Raw genomic sequence first — 21,949 nt, 5'->3', positions numbered from 1 at the left:
GTCTCGGCCCCTCCCAGTGGATACACACTGCCTGCTCTGGCACCCTTGGTTTGTCATTCTGCTTTCCCGTGGGAGGGCACTGACCTCAGAGCAAGGGGTGCAAAGGGGGGTTGGAAATGAAGCCTTCATTGCTCTTGTGGGGCAGGAGGAGAGAGGGAGTGGGGGGTGCAGTGCATATTAGTAAAACTGAGACTTACAGTCCTGGTAGGCCAGTCTGGGCAGATGCTAGGCTGGTGCTCCCTCCCCTCTGCCCCGACCACACTGCACTCTGCTGGTGCCCCCTCAATCCTGACCCTCAACCCCCGTTGTTATCCCATGCCCTGTCCCCCCCAACTTGGCTGCTGCCCCTCGATCCTGACCCACAGCCCCCTCCTGTCCTAGCCCTGGACTCTGCTGGTGCCCCTCAGTCCTGCCTTGTCCCAACTGTGGTGGATTTTGTGAGGCTGCCTCTCTCACGGGAACTGTTCGTCCTTGAGCCCAGTCTCTGGAGGTGGCTGGTCTCTGGTGTTGATTGTTCCTGAGGCATCTGGGGTCAGCGTCCTGAGTGGCTGCTCTCTGCTCCCTGGGTGACAGAAGGGGCAGCAGATCTCTCAGATGAGGCAAAGTTGGCTGGGCTCAGTCTGGGGCAAGGTGAGGATGTGGGTGTGACCTCCCTGCCTGGCTCTCCTGCCACCACCGCTGATGCCCAGCTGCGGGTCCTGCCTGTCGGGGTGGGCATGGGCAGGCCCCTGTCTGAGCCCAGGTGCTGTGCCCCTTGCAGCAGGCCAAGGGCCGGCTGGTTCCACCTACTGGATGCCTGATCTCCCGGGCCCTGGGGAGAGCCAGCAGCCGAGGCCCACAGGCTGACAGGGAGCTGGCAGGGCCGTGGGGTGAGCAAGCCTCTGCAGGGCACAAAGGTAGGGCCTTTCAACAGATGGGAGAGGGGGACATCCAGGGTGGCTGTGCTGGGTGAGTGGATCAAGGCCATCGAGGGGGACTCTGGGAACTGTGCCCTGAAAGGCTGGGGTGAGCTGAGAGGGGAGGAGGCAGAGAGCCCCCCATCAGCCCCATCGTCTGGGCTGCACTTAGTTTAACCCCTTGATTGCTGTGGGGTGGCCACTGGCTCCCTGCACCAGCCCTGTTGGAGCCAGCCCATCGGCATGGCCCGTGGCACCTGCCCTCTGCATCAGGGCCGTTTCTTGGCAGGTGGCTCTGGCAGCTGCGGGGGCTGCCAGCAGCACGGGACACTTCCAGGCAGACAACTCTGCACCTGAACAGCTCCCCATGGGGGGCACCTGAGCCAGCCTCCTGCTGCTGGCTTTGGTCTCCATCTTGTGGGGGCTCAGACAGCGCTAACTGAGGGAGGGCCAGGCCTGCCAGCCCGAGGCTGGGATAAAGCCTGGGTCGTCTAGCAGGGTCTGGGGAGAGCACTTTAGGAACCCCAGCGGCTGTTTGCCTTGCACCTGGCTGCCGCCCTGGCCAGCAGCTCCGATCCCTCCCACCAGCCCCACCTGTGTCCCTGCCCCCTTTCCTCTGCCCTCCACCAGCCGACCTGTGTCATCCCTGCCCCCCCACCTTCCTCCATCAGGCAGCCCTCCCACTGTCCCCTGCCCCTGTTCCCCCATGGGGCTGGGCTCCTACCCTCCCCTGGCGCCCTGCTCTGCATAGGAGGCACTGGGGGTGGATATTCATGTAACTCAATTACCTGCATGCTCTGTCCTGCCAGGCTGGGGCCTCTGGCTCCCCTTGGAGAGGGAGCCCAGATGTCCCCAGGGGCGCCAGATGTGCACTGGCTGGCCAGGAAGTGAGCTGGCCCAGCAGTTCCAAAGTGCTTGGTGTCCCTGTGGAAAGCGTGGGTCCGTGTGCAACATGTTTACCCCAACCTGGGCGTGGGGCAGGAGCTCCAGCCTGGGTCATGTCTAGGGCCAGGTGCCATGGGATCAGCAGCCAGTGTGAACGAAGGCAAGGGCCGGGGAGCTGTCAGGCCGGGTGCTCTGCATTGCCCAGGAGATGGCTGCCAACGCCTGGGGTGAGCGCACTGCCCATATGCCTGCAGGGTGGATCACGAGCTGTGCACCAAAGAGCCTGGTTGAGGTCTCATCCTCCCTGCCCGGGGGCAAGAGATGGAGCACGCACTCCAGGGAGCAGGCACTGCCCTGTGCCGGCACCAGCTCTTAGTGCCAGTGCATTGGGCAGGGCGAGGGGGCTGGGTGGGGTGAAGAGGAGCTCTGGCTTAGGGGGAGAGTGAGGGGGTCCCTAGTGTAGGGAGCAGGGTGGGGCGAAGGGGTCTCTGGCAGGGAGTGCAGTGAAGGGGGGGCTCTGGCACAGGGGGAGAGTGAGGGGGTCTCTGGTGCAGGGAGCAGGGTGGGGTGAAGGGGGAGCCCTGTGGTGCTGGAGGTGGGGTGAGGGGGTCTCTGGGGCAGGGAGCTGGGTAGGGTGAAGGGGTGCTCTGGCTCAGGGATAGGATGAGGGGGGGCTCTGGCACAGGGGGAGAGTGAGGGGGGTTTCTGGTGCAAGGAGCTGGGTGGGGTGAAGGGGGGGCTCTGTGGTGCAGGAGGCAGGGTGAGGGGGCTCTGGCGCAGGGAGAGAGTGAGGGGGTCTCTGGTGCAGGGGGCTTGGTGGGGTGAAGGGGGTCTCTGGCACAGGAGTGGGGCAGAGAGGGGGCTCTGGCACAGGGGGAAGGTAACGGGGGCTCTGGTATAGGAAGCAGGGTGGGGCGAGGGGGGGCTCTGTGGCGCAGGAGGTGGAGTGAGGGGGATCTCTACCACAAGGGTCGGGCAAGGGCAGCTCTGGCGCAGGGGCGGGGTGAGGGGGGCTCTGTGGCGCAGGAGGCGGAGTGGGGGTTTCCGGTGTGGGGAAGTGTTCTCGAGGGCTGGGATAGGATTCCGCAGGGAGTCCTAGGACCGGTACTGTCTGATCTGGGTTTGTGGATCCCATCCGAGGAGAACAAGACCTTGCTCTTTGGTGAAGGGAGCAGAGTCAGGCGAGGGGCTCACCTCCAGCATGGGCAGCCCTTGGTGCCCCTTGTACCTGTCCTGCTGGCCGGCCGACCGGCTTGCTGCCTGTGTTATCGTCTGCTCAGGCTCTGTGGCGGGCAGCGGGGCTCAGCAGCCCAGGGGCTCAATCCTGCTTCGTCTTATGTTCCTATAGCTCAGGGGTTCTCAAACTGGGGGTTGGGACCCCTCGGGGGTTGCGAGGTTATTACATGGGGGGGAGGGGGTGTTGTGAGCTGTCAGCCTCCACCCCAAACCTCGCTTTGTGTCCAGCATTTATAATGGTGTTAAATATATCAAGTGTTTTTAATGTGTAAGGGGGGTCGCCCTCAGAGGCTGCTGTGTGAAGAGGTCACCAGTACAAACGTTTGCGAACCGCTGCCCTCGCTCATGCTGCAGGGCTTCAGGCAGCCCCTGGCAGGGGTCAGGAAGGGATCCCCCCATGTATTCTGGATTTTTATTCCTCCCCCCACGTGATCTGTTTTGTGTTGGCTTCTCTCCTTCCGCAGCAACAGGGTAGGGGCCAGGCAGCCCTGGGTCTTTCCCGGTTTGTCTGATGTTTCTATAGCTCATGCTGCAGGACTTCAGCGTTGGGAAGGGGTTTTCCACCCCTCACCCCCAGCGTCTCCTCCTGAAGCAGCAGGTCTGACCAGGGCTGGGGCTGGGCCACTGGGCAGGGGCGGCGGGGCTCTGGGGTTGCACCTGGAGCTCTCCCCCTCGGGGTTGGCTGGCTGGTTCCTGCTCACAGGGTCGGGGCTCACTGTGGGGCTGGTGGAATTTCCCCCAGGTCAGGTTGGCAGGACGTGGAGTTTTGTCGCCTGGCTCGGCAGCGGGTGGGGGTCACTTGACAGGATTATTGGGGTGTAGCTCTTGTGTTGTTTTCCGGACATTGGTGAGCCTCACTCCCCATTCTCTACCTGGCACAGGGCCGTCCTCTCCTGAGGGCTGTAACGCTTGGTCTCAGTCCGGTTGTTGTGCAGGTGCTGGGGCCTGTGCTATACAGGGGGTCAGGAAGGATGCTCTGGGGCTCCCTTCTGGCCTCAAACTCTGTGGCCCGGGGCTTGGGCGGTGGGGCTGTGAACTGCATGTAGCCGCTCAGGCTGGAGCCTGGGCTCTGGGACCCTGCATTTCCTGGGGTACAGCCGAAGGAGACTCCTGCTGGGAATTTGCCAACTAGCCTGGTGCAGAGATCAGAGCCTCCTGCACTGAGTGTGGGCTGCCGGTCACCAAGGGGTTAACAGGAGCCTGTGGCGAGAGGGAGAAGTGAAAGGCAGAGGCTCTGGATAGGTCCCAGGGTGCCTAGCCTAGGGCAGGAGGGGGACCCTCAGCCCACAGGTCCCTGGCTTTGCCAGGGCTCCTGACAGCCGGGGGCCTCTGCATCAGCCCGCTGGGAGCTGGGCAGCAGGGAGGATCCATCGCTCATCCCTTGTGCCCTTTCCATCTGCTTTAGCCTGGTGTTCTTGTCAAGATTTAAGGAGAACAAACAAGCCGGCCCGGAACAGAACTGCTGCCCCTGTCAGGGCACATGCTGTGTGCCGGCTCCGCGTGGCTGGGCTGCAGGGAGAATTGACCCCTTTCCCCTCCTATCCTGTGCTGGGGGGATCAGACCTGTGTAAAAGGTCACTGGCCGCGTGCGTCTCAGCCAGTCCAGTAGCTCTCTGTCCTGCACCTTCCCCGTCGGGGCCAGCGCCCAAGGGGACGTGCCAATGCTGTGGTCTTAGGAAGCAAGAGTCTGCTGTGCCACAGTCCCCGTGGCTTGAGGTGCACGTGAGGATCCTCCAGGGTGCGCGGCAGGAGGAGCACTGCCAGAGCAGCAGCTCTTCGACAGTTTGGGTGGCTTTTTTCTTCTTCTTTTTTCTTGGGGCGGCAAAAATGGTAGAGGGTGCCAGGGGGTGCATGCTCAAAATTTTTTTACTGATGGGGTGCACGATCAAAAAAGTTTGGAGACCACTGCCCTAAAGCACTCCTTTAGGGAAGGCTTCCCTTTGCACGTTGATCCTCAGACTGGTCAGTGTGCAGAGCCGAGTGCTCAGAAGCTAGAAAATGCTAGTATTAAGGCTGCCCGGGCAACCTTAACTCTGCCCCTTGTGCATGTGCATTGTGATCCAGTCGTGAACTCCATGGTTCCGTGCTGTAGTACCCCTGCATTGGTCAGTCACCAGATGGATGCTGAGAGGGGCGTGGAGTGGGGAGTGGACACTGGACTGGAACCCAGGGGGAACTGGGTTCGGTTCCTGCCTGGCCCACAGATTTCCCACTGGGCAGGACTGTTGTATAACAGTGGTGGCTTGGCTGTGTCTGGGTGATGTCATATCCCCCCTTCTCCAGTCACCCTAGAGTCTTCCAAGGGAGACAACACCTCAATTGCCTCTATATAAATCCATGATACCCCCACATCTTGAATACTGCGTGCAGACCAGAGGTCACCCCATCTCAAGAAAGGTGTATTGGAATTGGAAAAGGTACAGAGAAGGGCAGCAAAAATGATTACGGGTGTGGAACAGCTTCCATAAGAGGAGAGATTAGTAAGACTGGGACATTTCAGCTTGGAAAAGAGACGACTGGGGGATATGGTAGAGGTCTATACAATCATGACTGGTGTGGAGAAGGTAAATAAGGAAGTGTTATTTACTCGTTCACATAACACAAGAAGGAGGGGTCACCCCATGAAATTAACAGGCAGCAGATTTAAAACAAAAGAAAGTATTTCTTCACAGTCAGCCTGTGGGACTTGCCAGAGGAGTTGTGCAGGCCAAAACTATACTAGGGTTCAAAGAAGAACTAGGTAAGTTCCTGGAGGACAGGTGCATCAATGGCTATTAGGCAGGACAGGCAGGAATGATGTCCCTAGCCTCTGTTTGCCAGAAGTTGGGAATGAGCGACGGGATGGATCACTTTATGATTCCCTGTTCTGTTCATTCCCTCTGGGGCACCTGGCACTGGCCACTGTCAGCAGACAGGACACTGGGCTGGATGGGCCTTTGGTCTCATCCACTCTGGCTGTTCTTATGTTCTTAATTCTAAAGCAGGAAACGAGCAATAACCCTGTTGTTTTGCCCCCAGCCCTTTCCCAGCTGTTCTCTCTTGGAAAGACGTAAAAGGGGACGATGCCCAGGATTCCCCCCGGCCCCAGGTTACCTTTAACTCCCAGCCATGCTGGTCCTCCCACACGTGGCCCGAATGACCTAGGTATTTCCAGCCCCATAAATAAACCTGCTCCCACAGTCATGCACTAGTGAAGGCTCTTGCTATCCAGTGAGAGACCCAGAGGAACCCGAAGGTGCTCTGTGCACCGCTGCGTCCTCTGTGCTAGACATTAAGCTCCCACATGTGCTGTCTCTTGGAGCGCTGCCTGTACGCGTGGCATGGATCTCCTGAGAGGTATTGCTCACCAGCCTGCAGAGCCATGCTCCTGTGAAGGTTTCCTGAGAGAGGAGATGGCCCCTGGGAATGTAGATGCCAAGCAGGGGCTGGTCAGTGACCCTGACAGGCAGCAGCTGTAAAACTGATGAAAGGAAATGCTGTTTCATGCAGTGCGCAATTGGCCTGTGGAACTCACTGCCACATGATATTGTGGCCCAGAGCTCAGCAGGCGTCAGGAGGGATTAGACGTTGAGACTGGGAACAAGAACAGCTGGTTACAGTAAATATTTAGAACCCCCAATAGTTTGTGAAGGGCTCTTCCTTCTCCCACATCTGGGCCCCAGCCCACCTCTAACTGCAATGGCTGAGCTAGGGGCTCCCTGGGACTGTCTGCACCTTCCTTTTGAAGCACCTGGATTGCCAGCCTGGGTCAGAGCCATGGTTAATACAAGCAGGGACTGGCGGAATGATCTTTTAGAAACACCTCCCTTCCGTCTGTCCTCAGCCTTACGTGGGTGCCTCTCCCCGGAGGCTGAGTGCCCTGGAAACCTCCTTAGTGATACGCAGCCAGGGCCCGGCTCTGCTGCTATTAGCTCCACTTCAAAGGGGCTGTGAACATCAGATGCTTCCTCCTCCAATTGCCCCTGCTGAGTGGGTGGCACTTCTCCACTGGGTCTCCTCAGGCAGGGCACAGCTGGATCCTGAATGGCGCTGCTCTGGCAGGTCCAGGCTGAGCAGGCCTGGTACTGGGGGCAGCGTTTGCATTGGGCAGGTAGGCATGAAGGGTGAGAGTGTCAGCTCTGGCAAACCCGGGTCCAGTGGCTGGCTGGGCCACCTTGGACAAGTCACTTCCCTGCTGTGTGCCTCAATTTCCCTCCCTGTGAAATGGTGGAAAGGTCTAGCTCAGCGCTCGGGATTATTATTAGGCAATTGAAGTGGAGGTGAACCTCAGGGAGTTTTCTCATAGAGCCCCTCTCCCTGTTCCGGACCATGTTTTGGGAGGCAGGATGAAAACGATGGCCCCCAGGCTGTGGGGGATCCCGCCTGTTCAGTGTTGGCTCAGCCTAGGTGTAGGGAAAGCCGTCAGCATTGTGATTAACTTCTGCAGGGGGAGCCGGAGGGGACTGAGTGTGGGCGGGGGTGCCGGAGGAGACTGGGTGTTGGCGGGGACAACTGAACCCTGCGGGGGTGCCGGAAGGAACTGGGTGTTAGCGGGGGGTGACTGAACCCTGTGGGGGGCGTCGGAGGAGACTGGGTGTCGGTGGGGGGTGACTGAGCCCGGCGGGGGGCACCGGAGGGAACTGGGCTTCGGCGGGTGTGACTGAGCCCTGTGGGGGGCGCCGGAGGGGACTGGCCTTCGGCGGGTGCGACTGAGCCCAGCTAGGGGCGCCAGAGGGGACTGGGTGTCGGCGGGGGTGACTGAACCCTGCGAGGGCGCCGGAGAGGACTGGGTGTCGGCGGGGGCGATTGAGCCCTGCGGGGCGCGCCAGAGGGGACTGGGTGTCGGCAGGGGCTGACTAAACCCTGCTGGGGCGCCGGAGAGGACTGGGTGTCGGCGCGGGCGATTGAGCCCTGCGGGGCGCGCCAGAGAGGACTGGGTGTCGGCAGGGGCTGATTGAACCCTGCGGGGGCGCCGGAGAGGACTGGGTGTCGGCGGGGGCGATTGAGCCCTGCGGGGGGCGCCAGAGGGGACTGGGTGTCGGAGGGGGCTGACTGAACCTTGCGGGGGCGCCGGAGAGGGCGATTGAACCCTGCGGGGGGCGCCAGAGGGGACTGGGTGTCAGCGGGGGGTGACTGAGCCCTGTGGGGGGTGCCGGAGGAGACTGGGTGTCGGGGGGTGACTGAGCCCTGCAGGGGGCACTGGAGGGGACTAGGCTTTGGCGGGGGCGACTGAGCCCTGCAGGGGCGCCAGAGGGAACTGGGCCTTGGTGGAGGCAGCGCAGAAGTCGTGTGTGCTGAACTGGGAACGTTCTTAATGTTTTCTCTGAATACCGTGTTGGTGCCTCAGTGTCCCCTAGGCAGTTCTGAAGTATCTAGGTGGTGGAATAAGGGTGTGTGATTCCTGCAGAGCAAAGGGCCAGTGCACCTCAATGCCTGACACTCTGTCTCCTAGCAACTGATGGCCTGGGCCCCTCCCCTGCAAAGGTGCCAGCTGAAGGTGTTGGAGACAGAGATCAGGTGACCTCCTGGCTCGGGAAAGGAGCTGAGCAGAGGAGGGGCTGGAGGGGGTTGTTAGTCTGGAGCTGGCTGGGGAGGAGAAGTGAAGTGCAGATGTGGGGGTCTGGCTCACTGCCCCCCAGAATGGACCCGGGGGTCCGGTTCGCGGTACCTACAAGCTCTGTTTTAGACCCTGTTCCTGTCATCGAATAAACCTCTGTGTTACTGGCTGGCTGAGGGTCACGTCTGACTGCCAAGTGGGGGTGCAGGACCCTGTGGCTTCCCCAGGACCCCGCAAGGGAGGGCTTATTGTGGGAAGCGCACAGAGGGGCATATGCTGAATGCTCCAAGGAGAGGTGAAGACGTGTGAGCTTCTTGCCCTGAAAACAGTCTGCTCCAAGGGAGAGGAGGCTCCCCAAAGTCCTGCCTGGCTTTGTGGGGAGCGGTTCCAGAGCATCGCCCGGGGACTCCATGACACTCTGGCTGAGGGGCTGCCCGTGCCCTAGAGACCCATGCCATGGCTGAGAACGCTGGTGGAAGTGCCACCGGGGCAGCGTGCCCATGCAGTCCTGCCCCACATCCGTACCGTCTCATGACGCTGTTGCAAGCCCTCTGGTACCTATCCCCCAGTTTCTGGCACGGCTGTATGAAGCAGTGGCTCCAGGGAGTCCTGGGGAATTGGGGGAGAAGGTGAAACTCCCCTCACTCCCTGGGTACTTCCCCATTCTTCACGTTTGCAGGGGTCACAGCTGCACTGTAGTTTGCCTTGTGCCGCCCCTGCTGCTTTGCTCCCCGAGAGGCTCTTGCAGGGCTTCCTATCCCCTATCGGGATCCCCCAAATGGGAACAGGCCCCTGCCAGGCCCAGAGGAGAGCCGGGATGCGCCACAGCAAGGTGAGTTCTTCCAAGGCCGGTGCAGGTGCTGTGCGCTGAAGGGCTGGTACAGGGAGCAGCTGCATGCTGCCTGGTGCAGATTCTTCCCACGCCAGGGAAGCTCAGCTTGGAATGGGAAGACGCCAGTGATGGATTCAGAGACCAGAAGCCAGTGCCAAGGAGGGCTGGCGGGAGCGTGGCTAATTGCATACTGCAGGGGGCAATGGGAACAGCCTGCCAAGCATCTGCAGGGTCTGAACAGCCCGCAGGGAGTGGCACAGCCAGAGCAGCGGCTGGGATCCAGCTGACTCACTGGAGAAGTTCCTGGCAGTGAGCTCAGCATGGACCATTCTCCCCAGGCCCAGGGAAATGGGGAAGCCCTGGCCTGTGGAGCGAGCCTGGTGCCGGGAGGCTGGAGAGGGCCTGGCTGGAGGGAATGGTTGGCGGGAAGCACTAGGTCAGAGGCTCCTGCTCCCACGGGCTGATGGAACTTTTCCTGCTGTAGGTACCCTAGAGACCGTTGCAGGCCCTGGGGAGTGGGCGTGTGGGTCCATGATGTTGCTGGCCCTGCCCCGGGGAAGTCGGGGGTTATTAGACCGTTTCCAAGTCTAACGTCCTTGTTCCCTGAAGGTGGCGCCATTGGCCAGCTGTCTCTGGGCTCAATCCCACTCTGCCAGGAAGCTAATTAGGCTGCCTGGGCTTTTGCTAGGCTGGGCGTCCCACTGGCTAATTAACTGGGCTGCATCCTGTGCTGCTGGCCCATTTGCTCTAATTGCGACTCCCCAGAGTCAGTGGCTTTGCTGATTGTGGGGCTGCTTCTGGGCGGGGGAGAGGGTGCTCCTCGGACCCTGCCTAGCTGGGCCTGGGCCTGGGCCTGTCGGGCGTCCTGCCGGGTTTGGGAGCTGCCGGCTGTGTGCAGAGCTGTAGTGCTGCCGCTGGGAGGCCGCAGCTGAGGCGCTCGTGAGCGGTGGGGCCCCTCTCCTGAGCAGAACTAGGGTCACGGATGTGACTGTGCCTTGTCCGTGGGATGCCGGGTTCCTAGTTTGGGGAGAGCGCAGAGGTGCAGCCCCCGTTTCATCTTCTGGGAAGGGCTGGGAGACCTCGGCTGGCTTGAAAGGCGTTTGGGGCGTGCCTGTGCCAGCAGTGAAATGGGGCACGGGCTGCCTGGGCAACGGTGCCTGTGATGCTGAAAGCCTGATCCTCCCGCACGGCTCTGCTGCTGGGCTCCTGCCCACAACACTTAGCCTTCGGGCCCCTGCTGAGGAGGGGTGGGGACCTGCTCTCCCTAGCCTCGTGGGAGAGGTTCCCCTTACGCATTGTGCCTCCTGGACTCCCTCCCCCACTCTAAAAACGGCAGCAAACAGGAAAGGAGCCGGGAGGGAGGCGGCTTTTCCTTTTCTTCCTGGCTGGGGGCTGGGCTCTTCCTCTTGGGGCCTTCCCCTCTGGAGCTGTAGGGGCAGAGCTGCGGGAGGCTGAGACATGGGGGATGTGCCCCACCATCATGCTCCCTACATGGGCATGGGAGCAGAGGCAGCTGGCTCAACCGCACCCTTTATTATGGTGGTGCAGCTGACATGGACTACAAGTCCCATAGTACAGTGCTCCTCGAGCAGGCGCCTTTGCTGCAGTGCATGCTGGGACCTGTAGTCCTCATTGGCCGCACCTCCCTGTTAAAAATGGGAGCAGGAGGTTGGCTGTGCCCTGCTGCAGTGATGCAGCTTTCAGGGTCCTGGTAGGCTGCTGATGGGCTCTTGTTAGGGTGCCGCTGCTTAGGGATACCTCCCTTACCGTGGCATTGTTCCAGGAGAAACTCCCCACCGTTTAGACCCCTTCCTGCCCTCAGCCAGAGGCCTCTCTGGGGGCACCGTTCGGGGAGTGAAGTCGGGTTGCCAGATGTCTGGTTTTCTACCAGAACACCCAGTCATAAAGGACCTTGGCAGCTCCAGTCAGCACCACTGACTGGGCCGTTAAAAGTTCAGTTGGCGGTAGGGTGACCGGACAGCAAGCGTGAAAAATCAGGACAGGGTGTGGGGGGTAATAGGAGCCTATATAAGAAAAAGACCCAAAAATTGGGACAGTCCCTATAAAATCGGGACATCTGGTCACCTAGTTGGCGGTGCACTGGGGCTAAGGAAGGCTCCTTGCCTGCCATGGCTCCGTGTGGCTCCCAGAAGCAGTGGCATGTCCTCTCTCCAGCTCCTATGCGTAGGGGCACCCAGGGGGCTCCACATGCTGTCCCCACCCCAAGTGCCAGCTCAGCAGCTCCCATTGGTTAGGAACCACAGCCAATGGGAGCTGCAGGGACGGAGCCTGGGGACCAGGCAGCACGCAGAGTTGCCTGCTGCACCTCCCCATAGGAACTGGGGGCAGGGATATGCTGCTGCTTCTGGGAGATGCCTTAGGTAAGTGCTGCCCAGAGCCTGCACCCCTCATCCCCTCCCGTGCCCCAGTCCTGATCCCCCTCCCACTCAATTACCCCTCGACCCCATCCCGGAGCCCTCTTCTGCATCCCAAACCCCTGATCCCCAGCCCCACCCTGGAGTCCTAACCCTCAACCCAACCCCCTGCCCCACCCTGGTGAAAAAGGGGAAAGTGAGAGGGTGAGTGACAGAGGGAGGGGGGATGGAGTGAACGGGGGGTGGAGCCTCTGAGAATGGTTAGGGCAGAGGCGGGGCCTCAGAGAAGGGGTAGAGGGTTTGGCAAAGTTGTTCAGTTTAGTGCGAGTAGAAAGTTGGCAACCCTAGAGTGGGGCTGTTACTGAGGTCCTAGTGGGGGCCAGCTGTGGTCACTCAATTAGGGTGAGCTGCAAAGAATGGGGCAGCCAAACCCCAAAAGCTGCTGAATATTCCAATACTTCGATTCACCAAACCAGCATAGAGCAGCTTCTTTATTACCTCACTGGGGGTTACTCAGAAATCCAAACAACACAGTTCCCTTAAAATGATGCAGCCTCAGGCCTCCATCCAGGTACCCACATCAAATATGATGATTTCTGAAAATATCATTTCATCACATAAAAGAAAAGGTTCTACCAATCCCGAGTGATCGGACATATCACCTCCCAGGTTAGCGAACGTTTCAGATCTTACCCAAATACACACTACAGCCAATTCTTGTGAACTAAACTAAAATGTATTAAAAAATCAAGAGAGAGAGAGGCTGGCTAAAAGATCAATATACATACAGACATGAGTTCAATTAATTGAGGTTCAGATTGACAGCAGAGATTAGGAGTTTTGTAGTTGCAAAGAGTTCCTTCAGAATTCAGTTCATAGGTCAGGGGTGAGCAAACTTTTTGGCCTGAGGGCCACATCTGGGTGGGGAATTTGCAAGCAGGGCCATCAATGTAGGGCTGGGGCAGGGAGTTGGGGTGCGGGAGGGATTGCGGAGTGTGGGAGGACATGTGGTGTGCAGGAAGGCTCAGGGCAAGGAGTTGGGGTGCACGGGTGTGGGCTGTATGAGGGGGCTCAGGGCAGGGGGTTGGGGTGTAGGAAGGGGCTCAGGGCAAGAGGTGGGGGTGCAGGAGGGGTGTGGGGTGTGAGAGGGGGCTCAGGGCAGTGGGTTGGGGTGCAGGAGAAGGATCAGGGCAGGGGGTTGAGGTGCAGGCTCTGGCCCAGCACCACTTACCTGGAGTGGCTCTGGGGTGGCAGCCAGGCTAAGACAGGCTCCCTGCCTGCCCTGACCCTGCGCCATGCCACTCCTGGAAGCGGCCGGCACCACTTCCCTGCAGCCCCTGGGAGAGGGGGGACGGATGGACAGAGGTCTCCACATGCTGCCCTCACCTGCGGGTATCTCCCCCGAAGCTCCCATTGGCCGCGGTTCCCCGTTCCCGGACAATGGGAGCTGTGAGGGGTGGTGCCTGCAAGTGAGGGCAGCGTGCGGAGCCCCCTCCCTGCCCCGGAAGTGGTGCTGGTTGCTTCCAGGCGCAGCGTGGGGCCCACGGTGCCATGGGGGTGGCAGTCCTGTGGGCTGTCATAGATCATAGTTGAATGTCGAAATCTCATATTCAGGGCAATACTAGCAGAACCAGGACTTCAGTCTTGCAACTCAGACTTCCCCTGATGAAGTCTAAGCAGATCTGAGATGACAGAATCAGGATCCAAGGATCTTTTATCCAATTTCATGACTTTTGACAAGTTGGAATTCCTTAGGGAACAAAAGGTAATAACTATAATAGGAGATATACTAATCTTCTAGAAGTGGAAGGGAAAGTCCAGCCCCCTGCCTTCACTAGCAAGACCAAGGACTGAATTAATCCCAGATCTCTAAGTGGCCCCCTCAAGGATTGAACTCACAACCCTGAGTTTAGGAAGCCAATGCTCAAACCACTGAGCTATCCCTCTCCCCTTTTAGGATGACTTTGAAGGAGATCCCTCACTTACAGATTAACATAAGGCCATTTGCTTGTTCCTTCACCATTCCCAGTACATTTCAAAGAGAGATGAGTACAGAGAGATCCTGTGTTCGCAATGTTCTTTTGACCTCTGAATTATCAGAATACAGCATGGACAGGGAGTGTTGATTACATTGTCCACCCTACTCATACATATATAAATACACAAAAACATTATCTCCCCACATGTGTTCTGTGGGTTATTCATTTTGCAGGATGTTTAAACTTTTCTTGCCATGTGTCACACCCCCAACGTGAGACTGGAGTGGAAGGGCAAAATTGGAGCTCCTGGATACAGCTTAAGTACCTTCCATTACTGCTATGAGCTGTGTTTACACTGAATTCTTTGTAATGCCAAATTATTGATGCCTGCTTTGGCCCCAGCCAAAACTTTAGTCTGTACTTTGTGAAACACTTTAGTGATTCCAGGGTTTGGTCTATGTGTTAACTTAATATAGCCATAAATGTTCTGCAGAGAGCACTTACTCTGGCATTCAGCCATGAAGGCGGTGAGGTGTTGTACCTCAGTTTCCCTTTGTGCACAGCAATTCAAACGTGTAGTGGTTTTTCTGCTGTGTACAGTTTCAAGGTCAGATACAGGCACTATGTGAAATATCAGTATCACCAGGCCTTTTAACATAGTGTGTGTTGTCATGTAATGAAACAGTATAACCATGAAGGCTTTGACAACATTGTCATAACATTTCTTCCCAGATCTGGACCTTAGCGTCCAAAATATGGGTGTTAGCATGAAAACCTCCAAGCTTAGTTACCAGCTTGGACCTGGTAAAGCTGCCACCAGCCAGGAATTATACAGTGCGAAGGCTTTGACAACATACTGAGTTCTTATGTATCACCCCCAACATGTTCAAGGGTTTTTTTAAAAAAAACAAAAACGTGCACTGTACATTTTTACAGGTTTTGGTATCAGCAGCAAGTTAGTTACAGTCATTAGCAATAACTTCAGTATTTTCACAAGTGTACATTTACAATCGTCGTTGTCATGCCAAGCCTTTGGTTTAGACAAATCATTCTTTAGGTCAGCTTGTTCCATATCCCCTTTGAATCTTTGTAGCTTTTTCTTGACCTCAGGGTCTTCCGTAACATAGGCTTTCAGTTTAACCACTTTCTTGGGGGGTTGGTATTTTAGGGTTAACCTGTGGCTTTTATTTGCATGGTTTATTCCTTCCCTTCCTCCCTGTCCAGTAGGGTGAAAATCTGAACGCTTTGGTGTAACAGAATCCATTGGCTGGCTGGGTGTGTCCTTTTTGCTAACAGCTACAGGCGAGTCTTTCTCCCCCCAGTCAGTCAGGTAATTTGCATCAACACAGACACTAGCCAGTTTTCAGATCCTCAACTGTTACCAGTTCAAAGGCTGGACTCTGTATTAAAGGGATACCGTCCGTTTTCACTAGCATGTTAGACTCAAGGTTCTTTTGTCGGTCCATTACCAACCTCTGCTTCCACATGGAATCAGATGTCAAGTCCATTAAGAGACTACAAGTCATATCCAAAATATCTAGAGATGTTTGCCTGCTCTCCCCTGCATCCTTCTGAGTTCAGTTATAGGGTGGTTCTGCTCAGAAAAACTAGCACCCCGGTCTCTCCTCAGTACCTGAGTCATAGACTCATAGACTCATAGGTCAGAAGGGACCAATCTGATCATCTAGTCTGACCTCCTGCACAAGGCAGGCCACAGAACCCCACCCATCCAATTTTATAACAACCCCTATAAAAGTCACAGACTGCTTACTTTGGAGACATTCATTGTCTCCCCAACAAGCTGGGTAAGTGGGCTCAGTCGCTGCCCCTCCCCTCATCTCCCGCCCTCCTGCCATGAGGAGCACTTCCAAAGACCCAGTTCACTTCCGCGCCTCGGTTGGCTCCTGGAGGAAAGGGTCCCGTTTAAGTTGCACAGAACCCAGCAACGTTCCCTGGTGCTGGAGAGGATGTTCGTGAAATGCAGACAAAGAAGCAGCTGCCCCCTTGCCGGCTCCCCTTGCAGATTCACTGTGGGGGTGGAGATGTGGAGTGCCATCATTTTGTCGCGTGTTCGGCCTGGGGGAGAGCGGGACTATGCCCTTCCCTTGTTTCAACGATGGCCTGTGTGTTCTGCATGTGTTGCCTTAGCAATGTAGGGCAGGTGGCCCCGGAGACTGTCCCTTGATTGGAGAGTTAGTGATCCTGAGAGATCAGATGGGAAGTTGAGTGAGCATTTGGCCACGTTTTAGTCTGACTGCTGTTAATGCTGTAGTGTTTCTATTAGCACCTGTCTACCTCTGGGGCCTAAGGAGCAGGTGGGAGAAGGAACCTGTATAAAGAACCAGTCCCCTGCCCCTTTCAGGCAGCATGTGAGAGCTTCCAGTCCGCACTCCTGCAGCCACACCGGGGAATGCTCCTCACTGCTGTTGGGTTAAAGGGGCAGGGGTGCTGGTTCTGTAATCAAGACCTCCTTTCTCCCACGGGTACGCCGGCCGCGTGGTTAGATACCGGGGCACTGCATGGGGGGTCGTGCAGGCTGCTTCATTAGCGGGTAAGGCACTCGGTGCCCTTGTGACGAGCCCAGAGAAAGGCAAGACATAGGCTAGAGATGGTGGAAAACCAGCACTGGCTCCCCGTCTGATCTTGGACAAGTCCCTTGTGCCTGTGCCTTGCTTTCCAGGCCAATACAAGCAGACTAGTGCTCCACTTCCCCCCTCACCCCCGGCCAGGCTATGAGGCTCAGCGATGGGTGAAGTGCTTTGAGATCCTTGGAGGGGAGGCATTCACCAGAGATGGGCAGAGCCATGGTAGCTTTCACAGAGACTCCAGCCCTGGCTGCTGCGGCAGGAATTCAGGGGTGCTGGGGAATGGGGAAGTGGCCTTCCCATGAGGTAGCCCTGCACCGGGAGCTCGACTGGTTTCACTCTTGTTTCCCACTCATGCTTGGCGCCAAACGGCGGCGCTGTGCACTAGGGGAAGGGAAAGCACCCAGCTTAGGGAGCCCGTGCCCAGGTGTGTGCACTCTACCCGGAGCCCCAACATCCTGCGGGGGAGGTGGGGGGGCAGGTTGAAGAGTATACTCTGGAGGAGGCTGGAGCAAGCAGCGGAGGGCTGGGGGGCACCATCAGTGCCTGTCTCAGCCCTCTGGCCATGGCGGCGATGTGGTCGGCGCTGGCGGGGCGCTCCCCTCCCTTCGGAGGCGTGGGTTTGACTCACCGCTTTGGGAGCAGCAGGAACCATGCAGTGATGTCAGGCCTCGAGCAGGGGAAGCGTGGGAGGAGACTGGGCCCTGCTCAGCCGGCTGGGGAGTGCGGAGCAGAGCTGGCTGCAGCAGGCAGCCCCAGATGGCTTAACCTCCGGTGATAGAGGGGACCGGGAGCCGCTGCTCCCTGGCACTGTTGCCCCAGGATGAACGGCAGATACAAAGGTACCATGCCCACTTAGAGCCCCCTCCGCCCTGCGAACCCGCCATGCCCCGGCTTCCCTACAGCGGGGTGCCCAGCCCGGGCCGGGGGCTTCCTCTTCACACGCTGTCTAGTGACTCAGTCCGGACACAGGAGCAAACAAGGCAAGAGGAGGAGTGTGCCCTGTGCTACCTGACCTGCCCCCCTGCTCCTGCGCTGTAGGTCCAGAGTGTGTGTGTGGGGCTTGAGGTTTCCCTAGAGATATGGACAAGCCAGAGAAGGACGATGGTCCTGTTTCTAGATTAAGAGAGCTGGGGTCTGCTCCTTCTCTGTGGCCTTGGCGAGTTATTGCCTGGTCAGTGCCTCAGTTTCCCTACTGTAAACTAGGCATAATCATACTTCAGTTTGTGGGGGCAGAGAGGCCCCGTTCGTTGTTTGCAAGGTGCTTAGAGCCTCATGGGACTGGGGCAGGATGGCTGGGCTGGGGTGCTGAGCTTGTGCTGGGCAGCCAGGTGCTGGCTGCAGGAGGGGGCTGTGCGTGACACTGGAGTGATGCTGCATGGGCCAGGATACTGTGATGTAAGGCTCTGGACCGGCTCCCGGTACTGGGCCTGGGAGATGCACCAGCTCGCTGCCAGTGTGTCAGTCTCCTGCCAGCTGTGAGTGTAGTGCCCGGCGAACTGGGCTCCCGGCGGCTCCATGGTGTAGTGCCCGGCGAACTGGGCTCCCGGCGGCTCCATGGTGTAGTGCCCGGCGAACTGGGCTCCCGGCGGCTCCATGGTGTAGTGCCCGGCGGGCTGGGCTCCCGGCGGCTCCATGGTGTAGTCCCCGGCGGGCTGGGCTCCCGGCGGCTCCATGGTGTAGTCCCCGGCGGGCTGGGCTCCCGGCGGCTCCATGGTGTAGTCCCCGGCGGGCTGGGCTCCCGGCGGCTCCATGGTGTAGTCCCCGGCGGGCTGGGCTCCCGGCGGCTCCATGGTGTAGTGCACGGCGGGCTGGGCTCCCGGCGGCTCCATGGTGTAGTGCACGGCGAACTGGGCTCCCGGCAGCTCCATGGTGTAGTCCCCGGCGGGCTGGGCTCCCGGCAGCTCCATGGTGTAGTCCCCGGCGGGCTGGGCTCCCGGCGGCACCATGGTGTAGTCCCTGGCGGGCTGGGCTCCCGGTGGCTCCATGGTGTAGTGCACGGCAGGCTGAGCTCCCGGCGGCTGTGGGTGTAGTGCCCAGCGGGCTGGGCTCCCGGCGGTTCCATGGCGTAGCGCCTGGTCCGGCGGCTTTGTGGTGTAGTGCCCGGTGGCTCCGTGGCATAGCGCCCAGTGAGCTGGGCTCCCAGCGGCTCTGTGGGGTAGCACCCGGCGGCTCCGTGGCATAGTGCCTGGCGGGCTGGGCTCCCAGCGGCTCCGTGGCATAGTGCCTGGCGGGCTGGGCTCCCAGCGCCTCCGTGGCATAGCGCCCGGCCCGGCGACTCTGTGGCGTAGCACCTGGCAGGCTGGGCACTCGGCAGCTCTGTGGCATAGCGCTCGGCGGGCTGGGCTCCCGGCGGCTCCATGGCATAGTGCCCGGCGGCTCTGTGGCGTAGCGCCTGGCAGGCTGGGCTCCCGGTGGCTCTGTGGTGTAGCGCCCAGCGGCTCTGTGGCGTAGCGCCTGGCGGGTTGGGCTCCTGGCGGCTCCCTGGCATAGCGCCCGGCAGGCTAGGCTCCCGGCGGCTCTGTGGCGTAGCGCCCGGCGGCTCCGTGGCGTAGCACCTGGCAGGCTGGGCTCCCGGTGGCTCTGTGGCGTAGCGCCTGGAGGGTTGGGCGCCCGGCGGCTCCGTGACGTAGCGCCCGGCGGCTCCGTGGCGTAGGGCTCGGCGGGTTGGGCTCCTGGCGGCTCCGTGGCATAGCGCCCGGCAGGCTAGGCTCCCGGCGGCTCTGTGGCGTAGCGCCCGGCGGCTCCGTGGCGTAGCGCCTGGCAGGCTGGGCTCCCGGTGGCTCTGTGGCGTAGCGCCCGGCGGCTCTGTGGCGTAGCGCCTGGAGGGTTGGGCGCCCGGCGGCTCCGTGGCGTAGCGCCCGGCGGCTCCGTGGCGTAGGGCTCGGCGGGTTGGGCTCCTGGCGGCTCAGTGGCATAGCGCCTGGCTGCTCCGTGGCGTAGCGCCTGGCAGGCTGGGCTCCCGGTGGCTCTGTGGCGTAGCGCCTGGCGGCTCTGTGGCGTAGCGCCTGGAGGGTTGGGCTCCCGGCGGCTCAGTGGTGTAGCGCCTGGTGCTTCCGTGGCGTAGCGCCCGGCAGGCTGGGCTCTGTGCCGTAGCGCCCGGTGGCTCTGTGGTGTAGCGCCTGGTGCTTCCGTGGCGTAGCGCCCGGCAGGCTGGGCTCTGTGGCGTAGCGCCCGGTGGCTCTGTGGCGTAGCGCCCGGTGGCTCTGTGGCGTAGCGCCCGGTGGCTCTGTGGCGTAGCGTTGTTTCTGTAACTGCAGTGTTGTGGTCTCTCAACTTGGTGAGTCAATACTGTGATGGTAGCCCCTCCCCCTACCGTCACTTTGCCAAGTAAACGGCTCATTATGGATAGTGAGAGCCCTGAAATAGACAGTGGGGGTTTGGCTGGGAACTGCAGTGGTGCCACGAGGTTGGCTGGCACAGCTGCTGGCTGGGGTAGGTCTCTCCCACTGCCCACTGATAGCCCTTTGTACTCTGTCCCTCCGCTGGGCACCTCAGCCAGGAGACCCCCTTGCTCACCATGCTGGGACCCCTGCACAGCCTGGAGAGGTGCATTTGGGGGGCTGGGGGTCATGAGCAGGGCCCCTAGCTGGGAGTATAGAGAGCAGAAGCGGTGCTGAGTGTCAGCTTCATGGCATAGACAGCAAGTGGCAGCCCACTGCCAGGTACCAGCCAGGTGGGGTGGGCTGAGATGGGGGACTGGCGAGGGGTGGGGGGGATACTAAGGGCTCCATTGAGGAGGTGGCAGTGCCTCTCCCAGCCCACCCTGCCGGGGTAAGCTGTGGGGACAGAGAAGTTCTCTGAGCTCTCTCTGCTCAGCCTCTGGAAGGATGGTCTGGGCACAGCACAGGTCTGGGTCCCCCCTGTGCCGTGGCTGCTGGGCCCAGGGAGGGGCAGGGGCTGGGTTGCCCCTGTGGTGGTGATGGCGTTTGGGGCTGGTGCCCCAGGTGGGATGGGGGTAGTGTTCCATGGGCCCTGCCCTCGCGCCGAGAGCAGGCTTAGCTGGAGCTTTTCCTAGGGCAGGCTCTTCCGGACGGGCAGCATGGTCTCGGCAATGCTCAGGGAGGGGATGAGCCAGGCTGGATTCACGCCAGCTCCATGACAGCTCTGTGACCCAGGGAGCTGGCAGCTCTGCCTGCCTGCAGGGCTCCGACCCAGATCCCAGGGCTGCTCAGGGATCTTTGCAAGTCACCTCTTGGAAAACATCTCCTGGCAACTGCAGGCATGGGGGGTGCATGGGAGTGTGTATGTCTGTCTGTACAGGAGTGATGGGCACACGTCTGTTTGTCTCCATTGGCAGGAGGGGGCTGCGGGTGTCGATCTCCATGGGGGGGCTTGTGGGTGTCTGTCTTCAATGTTTGGGGGGCGGGGGCCTGCAGGTGTCAATCTCCATGGGGGGGAGGCTGCGGGTGTCGATCTCTATTGGTGGGGGTGCCAGGACCTGCGGGTGTCTGTCTCCATTGGCTGAGGGAGTGGGCGGCTGCAGGTATCCGTCTCCATGGGCGGGTGGGGGTGGGGGGACTGTGGGAGTCTGTCTCCATCGGCTGGGGGCGGGGGGTGCGCTGCGGGTGTCTGTCTCCATTGGGGAGGCACATGTGGTTTTCTGTCTGTCTGTCTCCATTGCGGGGTGTTGGGGGGGGGCGATTGCTGTGCATGTCCCGGCAGAGGGGAATCCCTGGCTCTCAGCAGTGCCCCACGGGCGAGGCAGGTTGGCTGAGGCAGGCTGGCTGCTGCAGGGCAGGGGTGGGTGGAGGTTAGAGGCGGTATAGCCAGGACCTAGAAGCACCCCCAAGGGCCGGAGCGCAGTCCCCAGTATGTGTGTGTGTGTGCAGCTGGCGCTGCCTTTCACGGGGAAACCCACTCGCTGAGCGGATGCAAACACAGACAGTATCGCCATGGCAACTGTGGGCATGGGCCAGTGCTGAGCAACAGAGACCATTTCCTTGGCAATCTGGAAACCACCCCTCCCCCTATGGCTGCCACCTTGTTCTTCCCCGCAGCTCCCTCCATGTGCAGCCGTGTGGGTTCTAGATCCCGTCCCCCACTGCTGCCACCTCGGCCCTCCCGGTGTGCCAGGCTCTAGACCCTCCTCCTTGGCTGCTGCTCGTGGGGGTCGGGGTTCCAGTCGGGGGTCACAGCACAGGGTGCCAGGCTGGTTTTGGAGCAGGGTGGGTGCGGGGGGCTGTGGCTATAGGACAGTCGCAGAGAGTGGAGTGGGAGGGGGCTCGGGACGGGGGCCCAGCTAGCAGGGCCCCGTCTCTGTTGGTTCACTCAAGTGCCAGAGCCCAGCTGCTGCAGGGCTCGGAGAGCAGAGTGCCAGGGGCGGGAGGCTGCTGCCAGCCTGTGCGCACTGCTCTGGGCGTGGTGCAGTGTGCGGCCCAGCCCTTGGCCTGGCGTGCCCCTTTGTGCAGCTGCTTGGTGGGGTAAACAAGCACTTCCGCCAATTCTTCAGTTTCGGCTCTCCTTCCCCTTCCTGTCACCTCCCTATCAGTGGCCTGAGTGACCGGCCACAAGCCCACGCCGACAGGAGGGTGGGGACCTCGGGCACTGCCTGCTGCACCCGCTCCTGTCAACCCCCCGTCCGAGCGGGTCGCGGCAGTGGGTGTCTTGCTTGGGTGGAGTCCC

General features: G+C 60.0%; 1 protein-coding gene across 8 annotated transcripts in view; it reads left to right on the top strand.

Moving 5' to 3' along the window:
- The window catches only part of RIPOR1 (RHO family interacting cell polarization regulator 1), a 121,562-nt gene that overhangs the window by 55,414 nt on the left and 44,199 nt on the right, over window positions 1-21,949 (top strand). The window contains exons 1-2 of one of the 8 annotated variants that reach the window (XM_030581189.1): window positions 10,531-10,538; window positions 12,763-12,767. The exons of 6 other annotated variants lie outside the window; for them this stretch is intronic. Coding sequence is in view for 1 of the 2 variants with exons in the window: in XM_030581184.1 (XP_030437044.1) it covers window positions 17,148-17,166 (19 nt within the window). In the remaining variant the exon portion in view is untranslated. Of the gene's footprint in view, window positions 1-10,530; window positions 10,539-12,762; window positions 12,768-17,010; window positions 17,167-21,949 lie in introns of those variants that run through there. One more of the 8 variants, XM_030581184.1, reaches the window with a different exon arrangement.

The sequence above is a fragment of the Gopherus evgoodei genome, chromosome 12, assembly GCF_007399415.2.
Source record: "Gopherus evgoodei ecotype Sinaloan lineage chromosome 12, rGopEvg1_v1.p, whole genome shotgun sequence".
Classification (NCBI taxonomy): Eukaryota; Metazoa; Chordata; order Testudines; family Testudinidae; genus Gopherus; species Gopherus evgoodei.
Note: the sequence above shows the minus strand (reverse complement) of the source record. Positions and strands in the feature narration are given on the sequence as shown.